Source organism: Coregonus lavaretus (assembly GCF_964263955.1).
Source record: "Coregonus lavaretus genome assembly, chromosome: 7".
Taxonomy (NCBI): domain Eukaryota; kingdom Metazoa; phylum Chordata; class Actinopteri; order Salmoniformes; family Salmonidae; genus Coregonus; species Coregonus lavaretus.
Genome location: NC_139994.1, coordinates 24,324,676 through 24,343,919, shown reverse-complemented (window position 1 = coordinate 24,343,919; position 19,244 = coordinate 24,324,676). Strand labels below are relative to the sequence as shown.

General features: G+C 44.5%; 2 protein-coding genes across 2 annotated transcripts; both read left to right on the top strand.

Annotated features, from left to right (window-relative positions):
• Positions 1-740: 740 nt before the first annotated feature.
• LOC311132446 (E3 SUMO-protein ligase ZBED1-like) lies at positions 741-3,126 on the top strand (the record flags this gene model as incomplete). Its single annotated transcript, XM_084165734.1, has 5 exons — positions 741-1,068; positions 1,394-1,497; positions 1,652-1,730; positions 1,823-2,083; positions 3,098-3,126. Exons 1-5 carry the CDS (start codon positions 768-770, stop codon positions 3,124-3,126), a joined length of 774 nt encoding a protein of 257 aa, XP_084021860.1. The 5' UTR covers positions 741-767.
• An 11,363-nt stretch (positions 3,127-14,489) lies between these two features.
• Positions 14,490-17,427, top strand: LOC311132445 (uncharacterized protein; the record flags this gene model as incomplete). Its single annotated transcript, XM_084165733.1, has 9 exons — positions 14,490-14,573; positions 14,696-14,743; positions 14,866-14,946; positions 15,525-15,583; positions 15,994-16,063; positions 16,151-16,240; positions 16,912-16,995; positions 17,102-17,206; positions 17,293-17,427. The coding sequence occupies 9 exons, from the start codon at positions 14,490-14,492 to the stop codon at positions 17,425-17,427; spliced, it is 756 nt and encodes a 251-aa protein (XP_084021859.1).
• Between the last annotated feature and the right edge of the window lie 1,817 nt (positions 17,428-19,244).

Below are 19,244 nucleotides of genomic sequence, written 5' to 3'. Positions count from 1 at the left end.
ATGTTTAGTCAGAGACTAGGCCAAAACTCAGCTCGGGCGAAAAACATCACAGCAACAATTGCCAAGTTTATCTGCAAAGACATGCGACCCTACAGTGTGGTTGAAAATCCGGGATTCCGTGAAATGATTCAAACATTGGAGCCAAGGTACACAATACCAAGCCGACCACACTTCTCAGAAAAGGTTATTCCTGCATTGTACGAAAGTACTAAGAATGATGTGAAGCTGTCGCTTTCTCAAGCTGAACGAGTAGCGATAACGACAGATGGCTGGACGTCATGCTCAAATCAAGGGTATGTGACAATTACCTCTCATCACATTGATCCGGAGTGGAAAATGAAGACCTTTGTTCTGCTAACCAGAGTTTTAAATGAAGCCCATACTGGTAAAAATATTGGCGCGTTACTGCGTGAAGCCTGCATGGAGTGGAAAATCTACGACAAGAATCCTGCCATCGTCACAGATAACGCCAGGAATATGATTGTGGCCGGTGCAGAAGCCCAGTTCAGTCCACACATTACCTGCTTCGCACATACACTCAACCTTGCCTCGCAGAAGGGTTTGGGGTGGACCGTGCTTCCAGGTTGTTGGGGAAAGTGCGAAAAATTGTTGGATATTTTCACCGCAGCCCGATTGCATGTCACGCCCTACAGGAAAAACAAACTCTGATGGATTTACCAAAACATAAACTGATCCAAGACATAATCACCAGATGGAACAGTTCATTCGAAGTGCTTGAACGTTTTTTGGAACAACAGCCAGCTATAATGGCAACTCTGATGTCCAAGGATCTACGAAAGGGGGTCACAGATGTAGGCACGCTGAGTGAGAGTGATATTGCCAACATGGATGACATTGTTCAGTTGATGGGTCCTGTCAAAATGGCAACCACTGTGATGTGTGAAGAAGACCAGCCAACTCTCTCTGTAATTGCTCCTCTTCAAGCAAAACTGCTGAAACACCTACAGCCATGCGAAGACGACTCAACCCTGGTTGCAGAGATTAAGAGGGTGATGGCCAGTGACCTCTCCACACGCTACAGAGGCACCCAAGATGCTCTCAACATAGGTAATTAATTTGGAGTCTTAATTAAAATCAACTTGGTTATTAATATTGTAGGTTATTAGACTGTATTAATTTGTAAAATGCCACACCTTTGCGTTTTCAAGTTTGAATTTGAGTTGTTTTTTCATATGGAAAAGTAAACAAGATATCTGCAATACAATTCTTAGTTCATGGTGGCTTTACATCATCACTGTGCCACATTTCTTTTAAACATACTAAAGTTTAATCTTCTGATTATTTTGTGTATGAGGAGGTGGTCATCACTTGCAATTTCAGGTCAACTTAATTTAATAATGCAATGAATGCAATATTCTTGTTCTTTAAACAGCATCAGCGTTGGACCCGCGATTTAAAGAACTGCCCTACCTGGAAAAAGAGGACAGAGAACAGGTCTACACAAAACTGGTTTTTGAGGCAGAAGTGTCCCACCAGGTAACTCTTCTCTCCTCTTTCCTCTGCTCTTTTCTCTTCTCCCCTTTCATTTGTCCTCTCTCAAATCTCATCTGTTCTTTATCTTCCTCTAAATTTATGTGTGCAGTATTACAGAGCAGAAATTTGAACAGTTCACACATTCTTACATCAATAGATGCAAGCAATGGGAAATCAGGAGGAAGACGAGGGAAGCTCAAGCACAAAGCTGTCAGGATTCAATGAAGAGACCACAGGTGTGTTTCATGTGATACCAATAAAAGATTGTTGTTGTTTTGTATTAATGAAAAACATGACTATATTTTGAAATATATTTCTTATATTGTAGCTCCAAATGAGTCACCTCCTTGTAAGAAGAAAGCCTTAGATGCGCTGTTTGGCGATTCCTTCACCCAAAGAGAAAGAAAATCCACAAGCGAGACAGCCAGAGCAGAGGTGTTAAAGTACCGAGCAAAGGATGCGTTGCCTTTGACTGAAAATGCCATGAAGTGGTGGAGATCTCAGGAGAAAGAGCTACCTGTACTTTCCACCCTTGCTAAACGGTACCTGTGCATTCCAGGCACCAGTGTGCCAGCAGAACGAGTTTTTAGTACTGCTGGCAACATAGTGAACGCACAGAGAAGTGTTCTGCAGCCAGATCATGTTGATCAGTTGATATTTTTGAAAAAAAATCTGTAGTCATTGAAGAGTAGCCTAGTAGGTTACACTTGATCTTTTGTTGAATATTGTTTGTTTATTAAAATGAGAGTAGTAGCAGGTTCATCCACTGCTCATTCAACCTGAAGAAATGTTGGTTGCACTTTATTTTTGATATTAATACTGTATTTGTATTGTAATGTTGAAAAACAAAAGCAGAAGTAGCAGGTAAACCTACTGTTAATTCAACCTGAAGAGATGTTGGTTGCACTTTATTTTTGATATTAATACTGTATTTGTATTGTAATGTTGAAAAACAAAAGCAGAAGTAGCAGGTAAACCTACTCTTTATTCAACCTGAAGAGATGTTGGTTGCACTTTATTTTTTATATTAATATTGTAATATTTTTATGTTGAAAAACAAAAGCAGAAGTAGCAGGTAAACCTACTGTTGAAATGTTGGTTGCACTTACTGTACTTTTATTGAAAATGTATTGAATATTGAAAATGAGATCAGACAATTTTAACTTCCTGTTAATTCAACCTAAAGTGTTGTTTGCACTTTATTCAAATAAAATGTGAATGCATTTGCCATTCATTGTTGTTTACTTGTTTATTTATATTCATAATTAATTGATACCTGATTCCATTACAAGAAACAGGAATCTAGGAAACTTCACCTGCACTGTCCAGTATCCAGGTATTTATTTCAGTCACACTGGTTGAATTTTTGGCTAAAAGGTTACTGAATCGATTTCAAGTCACTGAATCGTTTCGGATCGTATCGTTCTAAATGAACCAATATCGTCCTTGAATCGTATCGACAACCACGAATCGTGATACAAATCCAATCGTTGTTAAAACGAATCGTTACACCCCTAGTTTACACTGATACGTTCTCATACTTACAGCTATACATACTCACACTTTCATACTCACATTCACACATGAACCCCACCTTCAACAGGTCTGATCACATACAAGGCCTCTGGATAGGCAATCGAGTAGGCTACTTCCTTACATCAAACTAGATGTAGCTCCGGCGCTGATGTGCTCTGGCATTTCCAGGACAGAGCGTACTCACCAATTCTTTCCCTCTCACTGTTTATTCTCTTCCCCTGTTCCCCTTGCGCCTTATCGCTCTATATTTGTATCTGTTTATGCAACCTATCTTCCTTGGCCATGCATGTATGTGATAGAGACAGAGATCCTAATACTTTATGGGAATTAACCCTGTTCTTAGAATCAGCACTGTAGAACATAGTGTTAGGCTGGGTGGGGGACTCAGGTGCAGAGACGGACACACGGACAAAAGAGGGTGAATTAGGATGTTGTTTATTCAGCGTGTTTTGGCAGAGAGAAACAGTTCAGGGTGGAGTAGCTTCAGACCGGGGTAGGAGCTGAGTGGGGTGGAGAGCCAGTAGTACTGAGAGCTGGATGACGAGGATATCAGACAACAGATGAGCAGGTTGCGGCGTGGGAATGGCAGGCAGGCAGGCAGCAGGAACAGACGGGATCTGGTCGAAGGAGAGACAGGTTACAAACGTGGCAGAAACAACTATAATGCTGAGAGAGTAACAACTAAACTGAGATTGCTGTACGGAGCCAAGTTACCACAGGTGGTGTAGGAACGAACTGGCGCTGGAGAGGTGTCCAGCCCGGGTAGATAACTGCTGGTTGATTGGTGACAATGAGCTGCAGCTGGATGTAACTGAGCATGAGAGAGAATGGCCACGCCCCCTGACCTAGATCCTCTGACTGGGCTGCACAGCAGGGGGAGACAGACACACACAGGGAAAAAAGGAAAAGGAAAACAAGCAGGAACAGGACCAACAGTGCCGGACCGTAACAGTACCCCCCCCTCAACGGGCGCCACCCGGCGACCCACCCGGCTTGTCAGGGTGGTCCCTATGGAAGTCAGCCACCAGCTGCGGATCCAGTATAAACCGTCGGGGAATCCAGGACCTCTCCTCGGGACCGTATCCCTCCCAGTCCACCAGGTACTGAAGCCCTCTACCACGCCTCCGGACGTCCAGCAGTCTCCGCACCGTGTAGGCTGGATGGTCGTCAATAATACACGGTGGCGGAGGGGGATCCACAGGCGGACACAAAGGGCTGGAGGAGACCAGCTTCAGCTGGGACACGTGAAATGTAGGATGGACTCTCATGGCCTGGGGAAGCTTCAACCGAACAGCCGAAGGGTTGATGATGGAGTCGATCTCGAAAGGACCCAAATACCGGGGCGACAGCTTACGGGAGTCAGTGCGCAGGGGGATGTTGCTGGAGGAGAGCCAGACTCGCTGACCAGGCTGGAACTGGGGAGCGACTACCCTGTGCCTGTCCGCCACTCTCTTGTTACGCTCTGCTGTCCGTAGAAGGGCCTCACGGGTGTCCACCCACACCTTGCGGCAGCGACGAAGGTTATCCTGAACTGACGGGACGGCTAACTCCTTTTCCTGAGACGGGAACAATGGCGGTTGGTACCCCAAAGTCGCCTCAAATGGTGAAAGGCCGGTGGCAGATGAGGTGAGGGAATTGTGGGCATATTCGACCCACGGGAGGTGTTTTGCCCAGGTGGACGGGTTCTGGGATGTCACACAGCGTAGAGCAGCCTCCAGGTCCTGATTGGTCCTCTCAGTCTGGCCATTGGACTGGGGATGGAAACCTGATGAGAGACTGACAGAGGCACCCAGAGCAGAACAAAACTCCTTCCATACCCGAGAAATGAACTGTGGGCCTCTATCGGACACTATGTCCACAGGTATTCCATGGGGACGGAATACATGTAGGACAAAGAGGTCGGCTGTCTCACTGGCAGACGGTAATTTTGGTAATGCAACAAAATGGGCAGATTTAGAGAATCTGTCCACGATGGTGAGTATGGTGTCATTACCCTCAGACATAGGAAGTCCAGTGACGAAGTCCAAGGCCACGTGAGACCAAGGACGACTCGGGACTGGGAGAGGCCGCAGCAGGCCCGAAGGAGCCCGGTGGGAAGCCTTATTTTGGGCACAGATGGAACAGGCCGCCACGTACTCCCGGACGTCAGTCTCGACGGATGGCCACCAAAAGTGCCTCTTCAGTAGCGACAGTGTACGGTTCATACCAGGGTGGCAGGAGAAGCGCAAGGTGTGGATCCAGTTGAGCACTTGCGGCCGCACGGCTGCGGGAACATAGAGAAGGTCGGGGGGGCCATCGGCCGGTCCAGGTTCCGACTCTTGTGCCGATCGGACGAGGGACTCGATTTCCCAGTGAACAGCCGCCACCAAACAGGAAGCGGGCAGAACAGGTTCAGGATTGCTGGAGTCTTCATTGTCTGTAAACTGGCGAGAGAGAGCATCAGGCTTGACATTACGTGTGCCAGGACGATATGTTAAAATAAACTTGAACCTGCTGAAGAACAGAGCCCATCTGGCCTGACGGGAGTTTAGCCTCTTGGATGACTGGATGTAAGCCAGGTTCTTGTGGTCTGTCCAGACTATGAAGGGTTGCTCTGCTCCGTCTAGCCAGTGCCTCCACTCCTCCAACGCCAACTTGACAGCAAGCAACTCCCGGTTACCCACGTCGTAGTTCTTCTCAGCAGGGGTCAATCTCCTGGAGAAAAAGGCCACAGGATGGAGCTTCTGGTCCGTGGGGGAACGTTGTGACAGGACAGCCCCCACCCCCGAATCAGAGGCGTCCACTTCCACAATAAACTGCAAACTAGTGTCTGGATGAATAAGAACAGGTGAGGTGGAGAACAGTTCCTTCAATGTACTCACGGCTGACTCGGCCTCAGGCGTCCACAGGAATGGTACCTTTGGGGAGGTGAGCTTGGTCAGGGGGGCAACCACTCGGCTGAAACCCCTGATGAAGCGGCGGTAGAAGTTGGCGAAGCCCAGGAAGCGTTGTAGCTGCTTCCGAGACGTGGGTGTGGGCCACTCCGCAACCGCTCTGATCTTGTCAGGGTCTGGTGACACTTGTCCCCGCTCGATAATAAAGCCCAAAAAGGGGACGGACTGCCGGTGGAACTCACATTTTTCTGCTTTCACATACAGTTTATTTTCCATGAGGCGTTGGAGAACCAGACGGACGTGGGAGACGTGTTCATCCTGTGACTTAGAGAATATTAGAATGTCATCCAAATAGACAAACACAAAACGGTGTAGAAAATCCCTCAACACATCGTTAACCATGGCCTGAAACACTGCTGGGGCATTAGTGAGACCGAATGGCATGACTAGGTATTCAAAGTGTCCGAGAGGGGTATTGAACCCAGTTTTCCATTAGTCTCCCTGCCTGATCCTAACGAGGTGGTAAGCGTTACGCAGGTCGAGTTTGGTAAACACGGTGGCACCATGAAGGGGTTCAAATGCTGAGTTGATGAGAGGCAGGGGGTACGTATTTCTGACTGTGATGTTATTTAGTCCTCTGTAGTCAATGCAGGGGCGTAATGTTTTGTCCTTCTTCTCTACAAAAAAGAACCCAGCACCAACAGCGGAAGATGAGGGACGAATGATGCCAGAGGCTAGGGAGTCGCCTATGTAGGTTTCCATAGCTTCTCTCTCAGGACGGGACAGATTGAAAAGCCGACTGGACGGCAAAAGGGCTCCAGGCAGTAACTCAATAGCGCAATCGTATGGCCTATGAGGTGGTAGTGAAAGTGCCTTGGACTTACTGAATACCTCGGCCAGGTCCAGGTACTCTTCAGGGACTGAAGAGAGGTCTGGGGGTTTGACAGGGGAAGCAGGGGAACCTACCGAGGGCGGAATAGCCGACCCAAGGCAAGCAGAATGGCAGTGAGTGCTCCAACTGTGTATTTTGTGGTTTTGCCAGTCAATATGGGGGTTGTGAAGGCTAAGCCAAGGGAAACCGAGGATAAGAGGGGAGGCCGAGGAGGAGACTACTTTAAACTGGATGGTTTCTTTGTGATTGCCGGACAGCATGAGAGAAACGGGGACAGTTTGGTGGGTGATGTTGGCAAACTGATGGCCGTCTATAGCGGTTACTGTTATAGGCTTAGGCAGGGGCTTAACAGGGATCTCAGCCTGAGTGACCAGGTTAACGTCAAGGAAACTATCCTCAGCACCAGAGTCAATGAGAGCAGCTAATGGGAGAGACAGATTCCTGAACTGGACTGTAGCTGGGATAACTAGACGGGGTGCTGTGGGCATTGAGTCAGGTGTAGCACTCGCAAGTACGCCCACTTTTACCTGCGAGCTTTGTCTTTTGGGCGAACCGGACAGTTAACCAGGAAATGAGTGCGGTCCCCACAGTACATGCACTCACCAGCCCGCATGCGCCGTTCCTTTTCGGCAGGGGACAGACGAGCACGGCCCAGCTGCATGGGCTCGTCTAGTTCCGTGGAGGGATCCGCTGAGGTGTGTGGGCGGTGTCCGAGTGGTGGTGTTGCTCGGGTTGCAGAAAGCGAGGGGGCCCCGCCTGCGGTGTGGACCCGACCGCCCCTCTCCTGTCTCCTCTCCCGTAGCCTGTTGTCTATTCGTGTAGCAAGGGAAACGAGAACATGAAGGTTAGCAGGCTCATCACGAACAGCTAGTTCATTCTTAATCGTGTCACTTAAACCGTTAACAAACGCTCCCTGAAGAGCTTCGTCATTCCACTTGGAATCGGCTGCCAAGGTCCAAAAATCAATGGCGTATTCAGCCACGCTACCCGTGCCCTGTCGTAGCTTCAACAGTCTCTTTGTGGCGGTCCCGGCATGGTCCGGGTGATCAAACACAACTTTCAATTGAGAGGAAAAATCGTCAAACGACAGGCTGGCAATCTGCTGAGTAGAACAAGCCGCTTCTGCCCAAATCAAAGCTTTGCCCCTCAGTAACCCCAGAGCGTAATGTACCTTTGAGGATTCCGTGGAGAAAGACAGGGGCTTCTGTTGGAACACCAAGCGGCACTGAAGCAGGAAACCACGGCATTTGTTCAGGTCCCCGGTGAAAGGTTCGGGTGAGGTTGTAGGTGGTTCCCGAAGGGCAGGAGCGGAAGCCGAGCCTGGAGCCACTGTAGGAGGAACAGGCGGAGGAGAAGCAGAGGGAGGAAGAGTAGTGAGTGTTACCAGGTTAGCTACCTGAGAGGTGAGATGAGATACTTGATCCAACAACCGCTGGTTGTTATCCAATAGAGACCGGATGAGTTGGTCGTGTTGTCCCAATAACATTCCCTGTGAATGGAGGGCGCGTTGTACGCCATCACCCGTTGTTTCATGTGGCATCTCTGCTGAGTCCATGTTTGGCCAGTTCGTTCTGTTAGGCTGGGTGGGGGACTCAGGTGCAGAGACGGACACACGGACAAAAGAGGGTGAATTAGGATGTTGTTTATTCAGCGTGTTTTGGCAGAGAGAAACAGTTCAGGGTGGAGTAGCTTCAGACCGGGGTAGGAGCTGAGTGGGGTGGAGAGCCAGTAGTACTGAGAGCTGGATGACGAGGATATCAGACAACAGATGAGCAGGTTGCGGCGTGGGAATGGCAGGCAGGCAGGCAGCAGGAACAGACGGGATCTGGTCGAAGGAGAGACAGGTTACAAACGTGGCAGAAACAACTATAATGCTGAGAGAGTAACAACTAAACTGAGATTGCTGTACGGAGCCAAGTTACCACAGGTGGTGTAGGAACGAACTGGCGCTGGAGAGGTGTCCAGCCCGGGTAGATAACTGCTGGTTGATTGGTGACAATGAGCTGCAGCTGGATGTAACTGAGCATGAGAGAGAATGGCCACGCCCCCTGACCTAGATCCTCTGACTGGGCTGCACAGCAGGGGGAGACAGACACACACAGGGAAAAAAGGAAAAGGAAAACAAGCAGGAACAGGACCAACAGTGCCGGACCGTAACACATAGCGTGTATAATAAGTATAGTGTTAATTGCAGTGTAGCCTAGGTTGCCTCTGGCTATGAATGTTTCTGTACTTGTATCAGTCAATTTTTGGCTAATAACATAGACCTAACAATTATTGTAAATGTGTGTTTACCTTGTGTTATAATAACCTATTTTCAATATAAATGATAGGACTGACTGAAAAGCTGACTTCCTCCATTATAGGCTCCTGGTTGTAATTATTACATGTGTAAGCCCACAACAGCATTGCTGTTAGATAGCTTCATTTATTTAGTTAGCTATACGAAATTAATAATAGCCTAAAACGTATATTAGCTATATGGCTAGCTTTATTCAAAATAGCAGAACATACCTGCCAGGCGACAAGTCAGCTCTCCCGCGCTGCCTCTCTTTACGCGAAAATCGTCATGCAGACTTGTGCCCTCATGGAGATTCCGTGCAGTGGATAATTAATACTGAGGTATTAATTTGTGATACTTCACTAGGCTAAAACAAGGTTTACTCGTTCATTCGTGTCGGTCAACCACTGAAAACATAAATGTGTCAAACTTTGTCTGCCTCTTCTTATCCATTTGGTGGAATTTCAACCATGCTCCGTCTTCTCTGCTTCCCACCCCTCCTCGTGCACTTCTCCAATCGTCCCTCTCAGTCTCACAACAAGAGGATAATGCTAGTGTCTCGTTTCCCCTAGCAACCAGTTGCTATAGGAATATTCCTTAGTAATTCAAAGTGTTGATGATGATGATGAAGAGTCCAGATGTATGACCACGATAGTTAGATTAGGCTAGTTATTCAATCAAACACATTTATTTTACAATTATAGACCCCTAACCTAGGAAGAAATGTGTCTCTTATAAACGTATGTGTGCAGTTACAGGTAGCATACTCCAAAAACTAGAGAAAATTCGACAAAAAATATATTAAATCCACCTTTTGCACAGTCCTCGGCATTTTAGCTGTGCACATCTCACATTTCCCAACACCGTTGCAGTAACTAGTCGTTTCTATGCGAAGCGGCTGCGGCCGCTTGTAGAAGTAGCCTTAATGACAGCACTTCCCACAGTGCGACCAAAAGAAAGATCGACACATATGAAAGCGGTATTTATCGCTCAATACAAAAAGTGGATTTAATATTTTTCTGAATATTCTCTGTTTTTTGGAGTTCCACCTGCAACTGCACACAGATGTTCATAAGAGACAAGTTTCTTCCGAATCGAGAACAAAGAAAGTATCGCCAAGGTTTGTAAAAAAATATCCTGATTATGGTAAACAGCAGCCTATGCAAGATCTCAGATGAGCTTTAGCTCTGCCACTGAGGTTCGTGTTTACATGGCTATCTAGCAGTAATGTTAAAGGCTACTGGCTTTGATTCAGTTAGTCTACTGGGAGGAGAAGATTTGTCTTTCCCCAGGATAACCTTGCTTGTGGAGATAATGCTAGCAACCGAATGCTTTAATAAAGGATGAAGGTATAGTAGACCCAAGTAGCCTATTGTAAACTGTAACACATCTCACAATTAGATTAACATGCAATTTTATCATTGGGGACATCACACTTTGTGCTATAGAGTATAGACTGTTGGGTTTAACAACATTTCCAAAACTCCATACCTGATCATAGGCTTTTGTTTTGAAATGTGTATGCCAGTAATGTTAATTTTATCACCAGCACTTTTGGAACCATAGCACCACTGTAGCTATATAATCCAACCACCTTGACTGATGACTGTCAATTCCTGCTGGAAGTTTCTAACTTTCACAGACTAACCAACCTTTTCTAACTTTCACAGACTGACCAAACTTTTTTCACAAACGTTTTTAGAGTAAGATTGTTGGTCATGAAGATGTCCCTTTCCTAAAATAGTGTAGCAAACAAGGGGCGGGGAAGCGAACCCAGGTTACATGCGTGAAAGGCACACACCCTAAGCATCGCTCCAACAGATTTAACCCCCTTGGTCAGAATTGTAATGTGGCTCACTGTATTAGCGAGGATCACTACACCGTTTCGACCACTTTGACCACCAATATGCAGCCTACAGTTTTTTAGAGAGACAATAGATTTGTGGGAGTCCTTCGTAATTAAAACACTAACCAGCCGTAACATACGCAAGCGATTTCTATTGTCTGCCATTTTCTTTTAGCCTCTGATTACTTTTATCTCCTAATGAAGATTTGTGTTGGTGTACTGGTTTTCCTCAACAGCCACCCTCTTTGGATGTATTATTGTTGCCGGCTGTACAGCCAGAGCTTGTGTGCTCGCCCAGGGTTTCAATTTTAGTCTATTTTAGGATTAGGATTATGTCATGAAACGTGGGCTACTAGGCCTACATTATAAATATGACACAATCAGCATTTCACTTTGGATATGAATAATCCAAATTATCAATCCATTATCAAAACGCTCAGATATAACTACCAGGGCAGGAGGGCGAAGAGATGAGAAGAGTAGGCTATCTCAGCTGATTTATGCAGGAGATTTAAAATAATAATGTAAAACATATCTGTAGGCTTTTTAGTAACTATTTGAATGATGTTTTAGTCCAATGCATGTTGGTTGAACGCTTTGACACCTTGAACGTGAAAGTGAGTGGTTCGGTGAGTGTCTCCGCCTAGAACATCACAGAGCTGATGAACGCAGCAACGTTCTTTTTCAGAACCATGGCGAGCGCATTGTGACGCTGTCCCTTCTACTCCTACTCAGAGCCATTGATACAGTATTTTCTAAATGGTTATACTCCTACTGTTCTCTAAACAATGGTTTCATAGTTTACAATTGTATAAACTTCCAAATCATGCTCAAAATTCAATTGAATTGATGTCACTGTTGAGTGTTTTTTAATCAGTTTGATAAACATGTTTGTCCCATTGTGACATAGCCAACCATGACTTATGGAAGAATTTGACGTATTAATGGTCCCTATAAAACCCTGTAATTCTAAGAAAGAATTGTCAGATGGTTTTGAACTCAGTCAAAATCACTGCATTATGTAGAGCGATAATGAGTAGGTCTATGTTCAGTCGTTTGTTGACAGCGACCCCGCTGAGATTCCTCCGCGAGAGGCCGCTTCTGAGTGCAGCTGGCCTGTTGTTTGCGTCCGGTTCGGCAGTCTACTTTTATCGCAAATATTACGGTATCGGTGAGGATGCACTGGCCACCGTGGAGAGCGTGGACCGTGTTGTCACGGTTGAGGAGGGTAAGTTTACATATTTGACAATGTCTAAATAGTAATAGTCCCAAATGCCACCCAATACCCTATTTCTTATTTTGACCAGGACCCATAGTTCCATGGTTAAAAGGCGCTGGTCAAAAGTAGTGCACTAAATAGGGAATAGGGTGTCATTTAGGTAGCAATCATGGTGATGACATTTTTTACAGTGTAGCCCTAGATTAACAACAACAAACAAACTTGCTCCTTTGAAACCAAACCTTTGCTTTAGGTTTAATTGAACATGTTGGTACATTATGCAGACACATAAATACATTTGATGTCATACAATATAAAACACAAGTAAATATATGATCAGCCTAACTACATGGACAGATGTCTGGTGTCTTGTAGCTAGTATTTCTTAAACTTAGAGAAAACAATCCTTTATTGTTTTTCATAAAGATAATGAGCCCACCCTGGACCAGGAGGACCCAGTCCTTGTTCAGGTAAGAATGCTGCAGGCCTATCAATAGCTTGGGTGCCAGTCTTTCTGCTCTCTTGCCAATTCCATCGTGGCAATATGATATTGGCATCACAATCCCATAAGGAGTGGACAGAGAGCTGAAACAGACTGGCACCCAGGCTATAACAATACTGCTTCATTAGCAGGATTGGTTCAATAACAATCTGTCATTCAAACTGTCATTTTACTGACTCATAAATTGATCCTGATTTTCTTCCTTAGTATGTGGTTGAGGAGGTTGGGCACCGGCCCTGTCTGGCTTTAATCCCTTGGTCTGGACCTCTGTGGGTTCCCAGCTCTGTAAGTCCATCCATTCTGATACTCTTTGGTCTTCTCTCTGGTCTTAAAACTGGTTTATGTACTTTAAACATAAACATGACGTTTTCTGAAGAACAATATGGAAATACATTTCTGTAAACATATTCCCTATTTTTTATAACTGCAGCCAACATATTACCTTACCCATGCTGGGAGGATGCTGGTGAGAGAGCTGGCAGTGTTAAACACGCAGGTAACCATGCAGATTATTGGACAAAGCTCATCTGATCTAATAGGCAGGATTACCTTCAGTATCCACTATGGTAGTGAAATACTTTGATGTTCGTTCCCTCATTTTCTCACAGATATTCACAGTGGAGCAGCCCATTTTCATCTGTTTCACTCCTGCTAGGAGGATGGTATGGAATGAACTGTCCTCTCAAAATGAACAGGTAGCCATTCATATGCAGGTACCTCAGATGTTTCCTTAACCTTTCAACACAGACCTGTGTAGTGTCTCAGAATCTATCATGCAGTAGCCTCCTCTTGTGATCCTCCCTATAGCAGTCTGTCAGACCTATAGGCTACCTGTCTATCATTCAAACTGACTTTTAATTTGATCCTGTCTTGTTCCTTAGTATGTGGATGAGGAGGTTGGGCAGCGGACCTGTCTGGCTTTAATCCCTTGGTCTGGACCCTTGTGTGTTCCTATCTTTGTGAGTCTATCCATTCTGATACTCTCTGGTCTCTAGAGGATATTAAAGATTAACATCAAGTCACTAGTTTTCTATAAAACCACATAATGAAAAAACATATTCCCTTGTCTTCATAGCCTGTCTTCTCCAAGGCCAAACCAGTCTACTACCTCACTCGTGCTGGGAGAATGCTGGTAACAGAGCTTGCAGTGTTAAACACACAGGTAACCAAACACATTATTAACCAAAGCTCATCTGATCTTATAGGGAGAATTTACTTTACCCTGTTCCCTTTTTTTTCACAGACTTCCAAATTGGTTATTGAGGAGCCTACCATTCACCTCACTGAAGCTGGGAGGCTAGTGCTTGACGAACTGTCAGCACCTTCAGATAGCCATTCACAGGTAGTCAATCACATTATTAGACAGTCATAGCTGATTAGTAATAGTACACATTACCATGTCCTCTATCTCCACAATTGTGTGTCTTATTAATCACAGAGCAATCTCTATAATTAGGGGATGTCTTTGTTTTTCAGCCAAATAGGGAAGACTCTGGTTTTCCCTATGAGAAGTTGCAGCTGGTTGGGAACTGGGGTTCGTTTTATTTCCATTACTGGAAGATCCATTATGGACGAGTGCAGGTACTTCAGACATATTCCTAACATTTATGAACACACCTGTGTATTTGAACTCCCAATTGTCTCTGGGTTTTCTTTTGTATGTCTGTCCCTAATTGAAACCTAGGGGAAACTTGTCGTACGAACATCATGTGGGCTCTATATCACTGCCAGGGATTATACTCAGAACTGAAATCGCCTGCCAAATGTTATAGACATCTACAGCTAACATATAGAGAGAGGTCTGGAGACTGAAGGAGTTTTTTCTTTATAGCAAAATGAAGAGGACATGCATCACCTGTGCATTGTGAGGGGAGTGGAGAAGCAGCTGTGGTGGAGCAGAGTCATCCAGGAAAGAATCCTGGACCCATGGGTGAGAGATTCTCAACTGGTCTTTCGTCTCAAATGCACCTGATTTGTGTCAAATGACGCACATGCTATAGGTCTACTTATATTACCTGGATGAAATGTAATGTTTCTCTGTCTCTTTTAAAGGGTCTCGTCCAGGTGGTCCTCACCAACAACAAGGTGACTGGTATTAAGGTACAGTCAGGCAATTTTTCACAGAACAAATTTAAAGTGGCAAATGTCCATTTACCTATTTGAATAAATACATGTTGACAGAAAATGAAATTACACGTTCTAATCTCTTGCCTCATTTTTAGTTCCTTGGTAGAAGGATCCATGGACTCATGTCCTGCCTCGTCAAGAGGAGGTCTGAGTTCACCTATTATGAGGATGCACAGGTACACCCCGTTGTTTCTCTGTGTTATGATTTATTTCAGTGTTTGGTTGAGGGGTTTTCAATATGGTGGTTTTCAGTGTTGGGCTGACAGTGTCACATGTTGTGTGTTAAACAGCAGGTGGATATCTCCACCACAGTGGAGGGGTACCAGGAGAGGGGGGATGAGATGATGGCATATCAGTTCTCCACCTCTGACATCATCACCACCCCTCATGAGCCGTCCTCTGGCTCCTCTCACCAGTCCCCCCAGAATTCTCCGCCTCCCCCTTTCCCTTCCGATTCCCCTCCCAGTCCCCCTCCACCTTACCACTCCACCCAGGACCAGGACCAGACCCCTGACAGCACTCCTCAGGTAAAACTCTTTCTACAGTCAATAATTCTTATTTCATTTGTACTTGTGTGTACAGGTGTGTGTCATTGTTTTGGTATCGATAGGTTTGTGTTGTCTGTCAAGGGTCAAGTTGTTAGGTCAAGATGAAAGTATTGTTATGATGTCACTGAATGTTTTGTCTGCTTCAGTTGATGTTGCAGGTGAAATGCAGTTTAGTAGAGTTTATGTTAATGTGATGTCTGTTTTAGGAGTTTGAGGAGGAGTTTGTGGAGGAGCAAAATAATGCTGCAGATGTGCCCCAGTTGCGGTGGGTTCGCTTTCATGTGTTCATCTATAGTAAAAACCTTTGCTTTGAAATAATCTGCCCAATATTGTAGTTATACAGATGTAGGATCTTAATTTGAGACAGTTTGCTACAGCAGGAAAATAATCCTGCAGCAACAGGATACATTTTTCGTTAGGGCAAATCGAGTCTAAAATTTCAAAGTGGAAATTACAAACTTGAAAATTCCAAATACGCTACAAGTTTGCATTTCCTGCCGTGCAGGAAAATTCTCAGCAACAAAAGAGTGATCAAATTAAGATCCTACATTGGTATGGTCTTTCTGAATCCTGCAGTTATAATATAGGCTAACATAAAATGATTTCTTAATTTCATGGCACTGATGTTTTAGCTTCTTAGGTTGAACATTTGTTATTGAACATTTCTATTTACAGGCGTTACTTTGAAAACCAAGGGACAACCAACTTCTCTCTGAGGCTGGCCGCTATCAGACGTGCTATGGAGGTGAGAAAATGTGAATTTAGCACCTTTTGTATTTCACTTCATGAACATTTCTGGACTATTTGTAAATGTACTGTCTTGTTCTCACAGGCTCTGACATCCTCAGACAGTACCTCCCTCAATTACCTCACCCACGCTGGGAGGATGGTGTTGAGTGGACTATCCGAGCTCAACCAGCAGGTAACCAATTACATAATTGTGCAACGTTCATCAGACCAGATATATAGTTCCCACTGGGCACAGATGTCATTTCAACGTCTCGTTTTGATTTACATTTAGTTGAGTTGTCAACTAATGTGAATTCAATGTGAAATCCCCCCAAAAATTAACGTAATTGGATTTAGGTTAAAAGACGAAATTCCCTTACGTTGATGACTTCTTTCAAATCCAATCAGTTTCCCACTTTGATTCAACATCATCACATTGACATTTTTTATTGATACAACATTGATTCAACCAGTTCTTGCACAGTGGGTTACCTTTAGGCAACAGTGATTCATAGGGTTTAGTTGAAAAGTTTCAACGTCATACTAGCCAAACAATCGGAGGCCCTTTGAATTACAGACCTGAATCTTTGAGTTTATGATCTAAGTTTTAAGGAATTTTATGATTGTTTTGTTTTGAGGATGTGAGGCAGTTTCAGCAGGCCTACGACCTACTGGTGAACTTCATTAATGAGCCAGCAAACAGGGAGCGACTAGAGCAGGAGATGGCTCTCGTAGGAGTAGGTCTACATGCAAGCTTGAGCGTTAGCTGCAGGCACCGTCTTCTCATCTAACATCTACTCAATGAGACTTTCTAAAGTGCTTGTCAATGAAGATTATGTAATTATCCTATTTGTTTGACTTCAGATCGACCGCATCAACTTCGCAGATGTTTTTTATGAATTCGTTCTACTAAGCCTTCTAGAAGGAAAGACATCTCTTCCTATATCTGTAAGTGGCCCTAAGAATGGAACATCCTGTTGTTTATCTATGCTATACACACTGTTGTCATATCAGATCTGTAGACACTCACTCATGTCCCCTGTTCCTTCTCCAGGAGCCTGGTAGCTTCCTTTATCTGCTCCTGCAAGTCATAATGAGGATTGACCCTCCTGGAGGAGCCTGGACAGAGGCTGCTGAGAACTTCTACCTCCTCGTTAAGGTACATTTGTCTCTCTCTCTCTCTCTCTCTCTCTCTCTCTCTCTCTCTCTCTCAATAATAGTTGATGATGTGTCTGTTGTCAACAGGGCCAGATGAAGGCATGGCTACAATCCATCTTCAACCTCAATGAGTCAATCTATGAAAGCCCAGAGAGGCTCTCGGGGGAGGTGATGCGGAATCTAGAAATACAGGTTGAGTTCCTGCTGTCCAGCCTGGATTAAGGTTCCCAAACTGAGCTGAGGGCCCCATCAGAAAATAAAGTGTTTTGCATTCAAACATTATCTGTCAATCGTAAACAAATGTTACATCATGTGTAGGGGAGAGTGGGGTAAGTTGAGCCATTTTTTACATTCAGCATTACTCTGTCAAGGGAAATATAGTATTCTTTCAAAAATATACAGTATCTGTCACGACTTCCTCCAAGGCTGCCCCTCTCCTTGTTCGGGCAGGCTTCGGCGTTTGTCGTCACCGGCCTTCTAGCCACTGCCGCTCCTCATCTCATCATTCCATTTGTTTTGTCTTGTTTATTACACACACCTGGTTCATATCCCCTCATTAGTACCTGTATAAGTGTTCCCTCTGCCCCCTTGTCTTTGTGTGTGATTGTTTATTGTGGAGGAGAGAGAAGCTCGGTGGAGCTCCATGTATTTTGTATCGCCGGGAATATTCCCTGTGTGCCTTGTATTTTACAGTGCCCCTGTTTTGCGCACTGGAGTGTTTTTACTAGGGGTGTAACGATCCATCTACTACATCGATGTATCGATTTATATTCCTATGATCCAACTACATCGATCTGTGCTCGGCGAGTTGGCCTTTTGGACAACATATATCGATCTAACATCGTTTTAAAATGTAATAAATAGATTGTATCGATACTAGGAAATAACCCATTGGATTTAAGCACGTCAGACTTTATATGGATGTTTTTTCTTAGCACTTTTAATGATAAAGGCTTTAAACATTACTCGATTCAGTCTGCCTATCCGTGACGTCATCGCGCCAGCAGCAGCGCAAAGGCGCCAAGACAACAAAGCATAACATGGCGGATGACAGAGGAGAAGCCGACGAGCGAGAAATTATCAAGCCACCATTGCGGTCCTTACAAGAAACATGAATCTAGGAAACTTCACCTGCACTGTCCAGTATCCAGGTATTTATTTCAGTCACACTGGTTGAATTCTTGGCTAAAAGGTTACTGAATCGATTTCAAGTCACTGAATCGTTTCGGATCGTATCGTTCTAAATGAACCAATATCGTCCTTGAATCGTATCGACAACCACGAATCGTGATACAAATCGAATCGTTGTTAAAACGAATCGTTACACCCTTACTGAACATGCAACATTCAAATTTCAAGGTAATACTCAAACACATAACATAATTTGATGTAAATCAAGCTCAACTATTGTAAAAGGGTGTATTTTTATTGTATATGTTTACAAATGCAATACTCTATTTTTCAATACTTCATTACTCTATATTCCTAGTTTAGCCTACTTAAGTCAAAGGCAGTATGAATTGACATAGCACTGTAAAATAAAATATTGTACAACTCCTAACACAAACATGGATGAATATGATTTAATATGTTACATAACAATAATGTTTGTTAGTTTGAATGGTACAAAACTCAGCCAAAAAATTAACATTCCTTTTTCAGGACCCTGTCTTTCAAAGATAATTTGTAAAAATCCAAATAACTTCACAGATCTTCATTGTAAAGGGTTTAAACACTGTTTCCCATGCTTGTTCAAGGAACCATAAACAATTAATGAACATGCACCTGTGGAACGATCGTTAAGACACTAACAGCTTACAGACGGTAGGCATTTAAGGTCACAGTTATGAAAACTTAGGACACTAAAGAGGCCTTTCTACTGCCTCTGAAAAACACCAAAAGAAAGATGCCCAGGGTCCCTGCTCATCTGTGTCAACGTGCCTTAGGCATGCTACAAGGAGGCATGAGGACTGCAGATGTGGCCAGGGCAATAAATTGCAATGTCCGTACTGTGAGACGCCTAAGAAAGCGCTACAGGG